This window comes from Bidens hawaiensis, unplaced genomic scaffold (assembly GCF_021521415.1).
Source record: "Bidens hawaiensis isolate Kalapana, Puna unplaced genomic scaffold, B.hawaiensis_p1.1 tig00016745_1, whole genome shotgun sequence".
Classification (NCBI taxonomy): domain Eukaryota; kingdom Viridiplantae; phylum Streptophyta; class Magnoliopsida; order Asterales; family Asteraceae; genus Bidens; species Bidens hawaiensis.
In genome coordinates, this window is record NW_027492535.1 from 542,020 (window position 1) to 552,094 (window position 10,075).

The window sequence follows — 10,075 nt, forward strand, 5'->3', positions numbered from 1 at the left end:
CTTTTGTCTACTTTGCCTTTAAACGTATAAGTTTCCACATGTTTGAGTTGAGAGAGACACTAGTGATGATAATCAATGAGGCTACTTTATGTAACAGGAATTAATGCCGTGTTTTAAGTTTTGAAATTGACTTATTCTTAAAAACTCGGCAATTTATGTACACATTCACTTTCATTTATATATGGTGTGTGTGTTTAAGAAAATTCTTGATGCATACGAATTCGTGTTAACATGGTACCACCCTGAAGGCAACAAATTCCTAGCATTAATCTCTAAAACTGAGACGAAAAGTTGCATACATGCAGTTATCGTCCATCTCAACGTGCTTATTAGATCACCGTTTATGCATGTATCGCATATGTATCTTGCAAAGATGTACATATGTGTGTGTATTGTATGCATGCATTATACACGCACATACTTGGCGCTAGCTATGTATATATTCTAAATTGTGACACAAAATTAATCAGCCAACTAAAACTATATATAAACAAATAGCTAATTTGACAACTGTACGCTATAAGAACTTGTAAGTGCTAATAAGATGTACAAATTCATATATTCTAAGATCCCCATAGTAAAATATGGGGAATGTCTGGCAAGTACAACGAACAAACGAAAGAACCAACATCAACAAAGCCATCCCCTCCATAATTAGCTAGCTAAAAAACCAAAAGGAAAAAAGAAAAAGAAAAAACCCTAGTCATTGTACACCAATCCATGATCGAAATTACCTACGCAACAATGAAATGGGTGTTGCTAATTACCTAAGACCAGGCAATTAACATGTAAAATCTGATCATCATACATTGTTAGTGCATAAGATAACAAGGATCGCCAAAAAGCACTTAACTTTTACCGAATCCCTCTTTAATTCGGTTATGCTCTTCTTTGGGCTCATCTTTCCAGAACTTGAATGGGATGACGTCCTCAAGTAGTCCATTATCTCTAATCAATGCAGCAGCAGCAGCAGAAGAAGAAGTAGAAGGGCAAAAACGTCTTTCTTGAAGGAGATGTGAGTATGATGATGAATGGGCACTAGCATTAGTGGTGTTAAAGCTTAGAGAAGATGATGGTATTGTCTGGTTATGGAAATAGGGTAAAAGTTGTGGTTGTAGGTGTTGATAGTGAGGTTGTGTTAAGAGAAAAGAAGAAACACCACCGCCACCATTAAATCCACCATGGCCGGTGGTGGTTTCCGACAAGATCTCGATGTTTCCCTGAGGCGTCATTGGATAAGGGTGAGTGTGGGTACCTTCATAAGTTGTGATCACTATTGACGGATCATCGGATGACCTTTCCACTCGCTTCTTCACTCCACAAGCCACACTTGTGCACCTATGGTAACTCCTATTTTGTACAAAAATAAAATCGGTTCAATCTAACAAATATATGTATGTGTGTTTATATTGATACCATGCCAACGATTCATGGATGCAATTAAAAGTAACCCACCCCTACTTTATCTATGAAACAAAACACTATATATATATAGGGTTTGAATCAAGCAGAAATGAAATTAACGTGCTAAACGTGAAAATCAAGTAGAGTAATTATATATACAAGTAGAGTAATTATGTAATTACTGTATAATGTAATTACATAATTACTCTACTTGTATATATAATTAATCTACTTAATTCTCATGTTTAGCACGTTAATTTCATTTGTACGTTAACATTATATATATATATACCAACTATCTTTAATCACATGGCATGAATGCATAGTATATGTTAGGGTAACAAAAAAGATGAGTGTAGAGAGAGAAAGAGATGGAATCTAGAGAGAGAGAGTATACCTAGGAAAAGGGCTGTTTTTCACAGCTTTCTGACCGTACTTTCTCCATCTATAACCATCATCCAAGTGATCAATATCAGTTTTCGTCAAGAATGCAAAACTTGGTTCTCTTTGCCTTTTTGGGTTCTTCTTTTTGGGTTTTAACCTACGCAACACAATGAAACCACCACATTTTAGTCCAAGAATAAACCATATCAAATAAAGAATACTCTTGTAAGAAACAAACAATAAAGATATAAAAAAAGAATAAAGATTCATCAAATCTAGAAAACTGGTGCATAATAAAAGACTTGTTCATCTAATCCACCTTTGTGTGTGTATGTGTGTGTGAAAAGGGCCTAACTTTTCCTGGTCAAACAAAGATCTTGAATATAAAAACACCGAGTATGTGTGAAACTAGAAAGTGGTTTTCTTTCCTTTTTAGTTGGTCAGAAACCACCGAATTAATACCTGGAAATTACACATAAGCATCGGTCTTGAGGAATACGTTTTCTTGATATTATTTAGCAATGAAAGGACTGAAGAATTCATAGAAAGTCATGTGTAGTGTGATAAACAGATAATTAGAAAATGAAAGGTGGATTATCAATAGTCAATAATACCCACTCAAGATGCACCATAACTGTATGCTAGTTTTGAATAAAGATGTTTTCTTGATATTCCAAAAATACATGCAAACTCATAAAAACCGTGTATTGATTATCAATACGCACACAAAACACCATAAGTGTGTGCTAGTTTTGAAGAAAGATGTTTTCTTGATATTTATTTAGCAATGATCATAGATCTGTAATCTGTTGAAGAGCACACAAAAACTCATTAAAACTTATGAGTGTGAAAAATAAACAATTTGTACAAAGTGAAAAATTAGTTACCAAGAACACACACACACACACAAGAAATACCCAGAAGTGTGTGCTAGTTTTGAAAAAAATGTTTTCTTGATATTTATTTTAGTAATGATCATGGATTTGATGAAGAACACATACAAGCTTGTGTGTAAAAAGCACATAGTTAGCAGGAACACATGAATATATGTGTACCAGGATCTTGATTTCCTTAAATGTTTTCAAAAAATAAAGATTAATAATCAAGAATAAAAACACACATAAGTGTTTTATAAAGTGAAAGAAAAAAGGGTTCTTTTCTTACAGCTTGTCAGTAGTAGTACTCTTTTCTTGATCATCAGCATCAGCATCAGCATCATGATGATCATGTTGTTCTTCATCAGATCTTTTATTCTCCTGATCAACAATATTCGCAGCCTCATTTGAAGACCATGAGATGGAAGACGAGTTCTGCGTTGGCGTATTCGCCATCTTAGCCGTCTCCGGCACGGTGGAGATCGGTGGAGGAGCAGGCTGTTGAAGCAAATCAAAGAGAGATGCCACACCATAGTCCTGATTATAAGCTAACATATCAAAAAGGCCACCATCATAGACAGCCGGAATATTCTGATCTGAAAATATTGTGCTAGCCATTATGTTTGAATTCTCTGAGGTATTCTTTGACTCTGGTTTCTTTTGATCCATGGACTGATCAAAGGCATCTATTCTTCACTTGCAGGCTCTCCAAATAATATAGAGAGAGAGGAGAGGTGGTTGGTTTTGAGTATAGTGTGAAGAGGGCTTTTTGGATAGTTGTAGTACAAAAGTGGAGTTATAGAATACAAAAAGAGGAGAGGGGTGTGGGTGACTGTTTAGGAATTTAGGTAGCTAGGGTCAATTACACCTTGCTTCCCTAATTTTTATTAGTAAGTTTTATTTGACCCCCGTATTACTTATTATAGTCTTCAATTCAATCACTCAATGTATAAAATTATGAAGTTGTTTCATCTAAAACATAGTTGTATTGATTTATGTTTTTTAATGTATGATGGGTATATGCATTTAATTTTAGAAACAATTGTTGTTCATGATCATCTTCTAAAATGTTATTTTATTTATTCAAATAATAACTACTTATTGATTTATGCATGATTGAAATCAAAGGCTATCATGGAATTTATAAGAGAGTGTTATCTATGTATTCCTTATTTTTCAAATAATATACTATATACAGATAAGTAGTTAAATAAAAAATAACTAAATAGAGAGATTTAAACCTAAGCCTAGCTGCTAGCTAAAAGAGGGGGGGGGGGGGGCGTCGTTTAGGTTCCCTCACAGATTTAAATCTAAGCCTACTACATTGGTACAAAAAAATTCATTTTAGAACGTTTAAATGTGGTTTACAGAACGGTTTCAAAATCGTTTTAAACGTTGCGTTGCAAAATAAACGGTATAGAAACCAATGTAAAATGATACATTAAAACAATGCTTCAAAAACCGTTGTAAAATGGTATTAATAACAACGTTTCAATAACAAAAAATAATGTTTCTTTGTAATATAAAAATATTGAAAAGACCGTTTTAATAAATTTTGGCCGTTCTGAATAAATGTGATGCAATTTCAATTATAGAAAAATTTAGAGATTTATGAACTATGTAGTTATTATTACTTTATCCATATGAAAGTGCTAACCTCTCGATCGTATATAAGATTTTATTTTATCACTAGTGATATGATAAATACTTATTTAAGAATTAAAATATAGTTTTCTATTTTTCAAATGCATCACGCGTTTTGATATTGTTAAAATTGAATTGAGATCTAAATGTATGCGCCGGAAGGAAACACATGTGCATACACATGTATATACCTAGCTTTAAGAACCTTTTTTTTTACATATCCATAGGACATAGGTAGTGTCCATACGTAGACGGTAGTGTGGTTCAACTTGTGTATTGTGGTATGGACGTAACTCTATCAGTGTTGATTTGATTTGTTACAGTGTGTAAAAAACAAAAAGCGAACAAAACGTTTGAAACTTTTTAAAAAGACATTTAGTTAAATTTTACTTAAATGATGCGACGGGCGTAAAGTTTATGATTTTAAATATACTAAAGAAAGAAAACCCAAAAATATAGTGGTGGTGCGAACAAAATGGATCGAAACATGTTTGTCTTGTTTTTTATCACGTAACGTCTAAACTCACGCTACCAAACCAGCCGGCCCGTGTCTACCAAATAAAAACCCAAAAAATATGACGTGCCCTGTTAATAACTTAGTTAAATATGTAAATTTACTAAAACAAATTAACCACGTGGACCAATGAGGTTAAGTTATGGTTGTAAAAGAATCAAAATGAGACAAAGCATTGTTTATATTCGTTCGTTAAACTTTTATCGGACAAGCAAACGGTTCATAAATAACTAACCGAACGAGATTTTTGGTCTGTTTTCATTCGTTAAGGAAATGAATTTGTTCGTGGACGATTCACGAACACAAAAATGTTTTATTGACTTCACTAACTGAGAATTGTCAATATCAACGCTTTAGTAACTTAGTCCTACTATCAAGTTTGTGTCTGTAATTTTTTAACGTTCATATTTATATGTTAATTTTATACATTTTTTGGTTTTTAGTTAATAATTTGCTTAATCTATAAGATAAGATTAAAAAGTCATTAAAAAGTATTTAAACCGTTAACGAACAAACAAAAAGTTACTAATCGGACGTAGAACAAACACTATTACCGAACGTTTATGAACACAATTAAACGAACATGGCATTTGCTCGTGTTCGTTCATTTAGTTAATCAACATAAATCCGTATTCATGTACGTTCATATGTTAAATCAATTGACGTAAATGAACTTTCCACAAACAGTTTACCAAACATTCGGATCGTTTCCAACCCTACCATATGCTAGAATATATTATTGTCGTTAAATAGAAGTTATTTGTAGAAAAAATAGAACATATATAATACTCTTAAGTAACATAATAGGATTAAACATGTCGACATATGAAAAAAAGGAAAAAAAGGAAAATATCTTATGTGTGAAAAGATAGTGATATTGCTACAGAAGGAAGCGTGTGAAACAAGATACAGCTGGCACGTGTGGTCCGACAGTATGACATGTGGGTTAAATTACAGGCGTCATTTCCACGTCACCTTATTACCATATTCTTTTGCACATTACGTTCACTCGTTTAATTACCTTATATTTCAATTACCCTTTTTGGATTTATATTGATGATGGTTCTCATGATTAGCAATTGCGAGTTTTCTCCAACTTGGGTTTTGTGACAGGCACATGTGACCACATTGGGGATATGCTATTTGTAAAATTATTATAGTTTTAACAGCTTGGTTTGGTATTTGAAAATAATATATAATCTATAAGTATGTAAGTATGTGAGGATCGATATAAGGGTTACATCTGCGCAACCTCAAGCTTGTCTTCACTAAAGTATTATCTTTTAAGTTAGTTGAGCTCAATGTTACGTCTTACTAAGAAGATAGTGACCATCTTTTCACGTCTCAATGATAATGGAGATGATCATCAATATTGCTCACTAACTTTTTGTAATAATCACCACTATCGTCTCATATCACTAATTGCACGTTACACCTTGCTTTAGGGCCTTTAGTTATTACGCAGAGTGAAACATTTATTCATCTTAAACATAAACATATTGATCAACTACTTTATAATAGAGAGGCTTAGCGGGTGTTTGGGATTCCTTATTTTCATCAGCTTATAACTTATAAACTTTTTGAAAAGTTAATAAGGTGTATAAGGTGTTTGGCAAACCATAAGGCCTTATGAATTTTAACATATGGTAAAGGCAAAATAAAGGGGTTTTGAAAAGTTAGGAATATGCAACTTATTAACTTAATGAGTTTGATTTACCTATTACACCCCTCTTACCCTTAAACCCCATTACATTCCTTTTAAAAAAGAGTGTCCATTTTGGTCATTTTGGTTTTCCCCAACACATAAGTTAATCCAGACATTCTTTTAGAAACTTCTTTTCAAAATTTTATAAGTTTATAAGTCCTTTTAATTAAAAGTCATTTTTCACCTTAATAAGCAATCTCAAACACACCCTTAAATACCCATGGTTTCATTAATAAAAAAAAGAAAGAGAGAGAGAGAGAGAGAAACAAAATAAAAAGATATAACAAGTAAGGATGGCAACGGGCTGGGTTCGGGCCGGGTATTGGTAATCCCATACCCATACTCGTTTATAAAACCGTGTCCCATACCCGGCACATTACCTGTCGGGTATTTGTCAGGTAATTACCCGTCGGGTATCGGGCATACCCGCGGGTATCGGGTATACCCGTTGGAACTTTCAAGTACATTTTTTAATCATTATAATTATTTTATACCATTTATTCATATAACAGTTCTTACAAATTTAAATATAATGCACTACATATATAAAAGAATGACAATAAATAAATAATATCATTATAATTTTTATATATATATATATATATATGCTTCACAACCTTTGAAATACAAAGAATTTTTCGGGTATATAATTCAGGTAAATGGGTATGTGTATTCGGGTAATCGGGCCGGGTATCATCTAATCCCATACCCGGCCCGTACCCGCGAAAATTTTAAATCCTAATCCCATACCCGGCCCATACCCATCGAGCCTCGGGTATACCCGTCCCATTTATTTCGAGTTTCGGGTATACCCGTCGGGCTCGGGCTTTTTTGTCATCCCTAATAACAGGAGGCTTTACATGCTCCAAGATTGAGTTCTTTAATTGGACCTCTACTTCGGCCATGTCTTGCTTCCTGATTTTATTGATTTAATTTTTAGTTAAAATTATATTTTAAGGTATGAAACTATGTTTGGAGTTTAGACCATCGATCTTCATCCCATGAATCCTCATAGAATTCTTAGCCTAGATGGAAGAAAGAGGAAAATGCATGGATGATATGACAAAAAGAGAAGATGAAAAGTTTTTAAAGAACGGCTATGATCAAAAAAATGTTGTGATAAATAAGAGAAAGAAACAATAACTGTCGATGATTATACGTAGGCAGACTATCTCTTAATCAACCGTCGGTGATGGCAGACATACAATCGATTTTGGATTAAACTCGTAATCTAATTTTTCACGTGTTTGTGAGTAAATTCTGTTTTTATAGAAACTGTTATACAACTGTGTAAATATGATTCAATTGATTAGATTAGTATAAGTGTATAACCATTAGCTTTGGTCTAGTAACAAATAGCTTTCAACCAAAAAATGATCATTTCTAATCTCATATAACTCAATGCATATAAAAAAGATATTTACTGTTCACCGCAAAAAAAAATCACCTATTTTAACTCGTGTACTAAAGTGACAAAAAGAAGTCAAATAAATAAAAGGAAAGAATAATTAAATTGAAGGTTGGACTTGGTCAGTTGGGTATGTGCACACGTTGACCTATCAGCACTCTTTGAAGTCTGAACTCCTAATGAAAACATTACCCCGATTACTGCGGCCACCTATTTATTATTTATTTATTTATTCTATTTTAAAACTGTAATATGACTATATTATAAAATCTTTGAAGATATCTCGTAACTACTACCATCCTCTTTTCGTAAATTATGAAAGTCATGTATAAGAAAACATTAAACGGGCTGTCGTGTTTCGTTTATAATGTTTGATTTGATACAAATTAGCTTTCGTCATCTTAATTAAGTCTACTAACATTTTTTGAAAAAAAATAATCTATATGTTATTTTAAAATCACATTTAACCATTTTTTTCTATACGACCGTGAAGTTAATTTATTAACTTAAAATGTTATAAAAGGAAACTAAAGCAACAACTACACATATAAATGATACAACTAACAAATGTCGAAATTAAAAGAACACTATTTTGATCAGCATAAGGATGAAACGTTAGCACCATTTTTAACCTCTAGCAAGCCATTTGCCTTAATTGCTTTTAGTGTCGTGTAAACAAAGGATGACTGGTTATTACAAATCTTGTTATGCGTTGGCCAAATGTCCTAACATGTGGTTAAGAAAACCACATGCAATACCATTTTTTTGAGTTAAGTGCTTCTTATTTTTCTCGGGGACCTCCAAAATCTCCCTCGCCATGTTGAAATGCTAAAGTGGCCAAGTGAGAGATTACACCAAATCGTAATGTTAATTTGTGAGTTTGGGCTTATTGTTCTTCATTTTTTAGTTCGTTAACGACCAAATTTATAACAACTTTATTATAGTGTCGCAATCAATTGTTTATTCGACATATTACCTTCATGGAGTGAAACTGTGAAAGTATCCTATTAGGAGCGCATAGACGAATGCCAACCTCAAAATGACTATTTTCATGTAATCTTATTTTAATTTTGTTGATTATGTATCTTTTATATATGTAAATTGTAAAATAGTTAATATAAACAGATAAGCTTACTAATAACAATTACCAATAAAAATGTAAAATAGTTAATAGAAACAGATAAGCTGACCATTTTCATGTTATTTTACATTGAATTCCATTTAATATTGAAGGCAAGCTTTTTAGTCAAATAATTTAGGTATTATTATGTATTTGACTTTTAGCTATATTGATTATCAGATTATATAAACTAGCCATTAAATAGCAATAATATACAACTTAATTTAGGGAACAGGTTATATTTATGAAATGTGATCACGTAATTTTAAAGAATAAATGCTGCTACCTTATATGTATAGATGAGGTTTGACTGCTTTTTAAACTTTCTCATAAATGGACGACACAATGGAGTATTAAGAACTAGTGAGCGACCTTGATCATTTTCATATGTACGTAGGTTCACCTTCTAGAAAAACTTTAGCATAATAGTATATTAATAGTTATATAAAGCTTCTAGAAAACAAAAACTTTTTAAGTAATAATTAAGAAGGCCAGTACATTACTCTAATTTAAGAAATAAGAATTTATATTTAAACATAACAATCCTCAAAATGTACTCGTACTATAAAACCTAGAAAAAGGTTCTCATCCCAATCATAGATGTTTGACTTAAGTATGTAAAATGATCATAATTAGTACAAGTTTACGTGGTTATACACTCATACCATTTTTCTTTAAACAAAACCTCCTTTAAAACAAAATCGTGTCCTTAAATTATTCTCTCACATCCTTAATGGCTCTCTTTTTATCCTTTTCATCTACCATCATATCTTTGTACTCTATGTTCTTTCTCAAATATGGTCTATCATTTCTATTATCACTAGTCATGTATGCGCTTAGGGTTTGTGTTTTTCAATTTTGACTACTACGTTTAAGGGTGCTTATGGTTTGTTTTTTTGTTTGTTTTTCCTAATATGGATTTGTACATGTTTTGATTTGGAATAATATTTCACTTTGGCTAGTTGTGTTTGCATTATAAAAGATATATTTACGTGTTTTGATTTAGGTAATAGTTCATTTT

General features: G+C 32.2%; 1 protein-coding gene across 1 annotated transcript; it reads right to left on the reverse strand.

Moving 5' to 3' along the window:
- Positions 1-432: 432 nt before the first annotated feature.
- Positions 433-3,604, reverse strand: LOC143551950 (putative WRKY transcription factor 48). Its single transcript, XM_077042285.1, has 3 exons — positions 2,953-3,604; positions 1,802-1,945; positions 433-1,350 (listed from the first exon to the last, which is right to left on the reverse strand). The coding sequence occupies exons 1-3, from the start codon at positions 3,330-3,332 to the stop codon at positions 849-851; spliced, it is 1,026 nt and encodes a 341-aa protein (XP_076898400.1). The 5' UTR covers positions 3,333-3,604; the 3' UTR covers positions 433-848.
- Positions 3,605-10,075: the final 6,471 nt, after the last annotated feature.

What these genes read in the sequence shown, in the direction of transcription:
- LOC143551950 (XM_077042285.1), bottom strand. Translation starts at nt 3,332, where the DNA reads ATGGATCAAAAGAAACCAGAGTCAAAGAATACCTCAGAGAATTCAAAC. An exon ending in AGTACTACTACTGACAAGCT is followed by an intron (nt 1,946 to 2,952) that starts GTAAGAAAAGAA and finishes TGTGTTGCGTAG; the next exon opens with GTTAAAACCCAAAAAGAAGA. An exon ending in AAAAACAGCCCTTTTCCTAG is followed by an intron (nt 1,351 to 1,801) that starts GTATACTCTCTC and finishes TGTACAAAATAG; the next exon opens with GAGTTACCATAGGTGCACAA.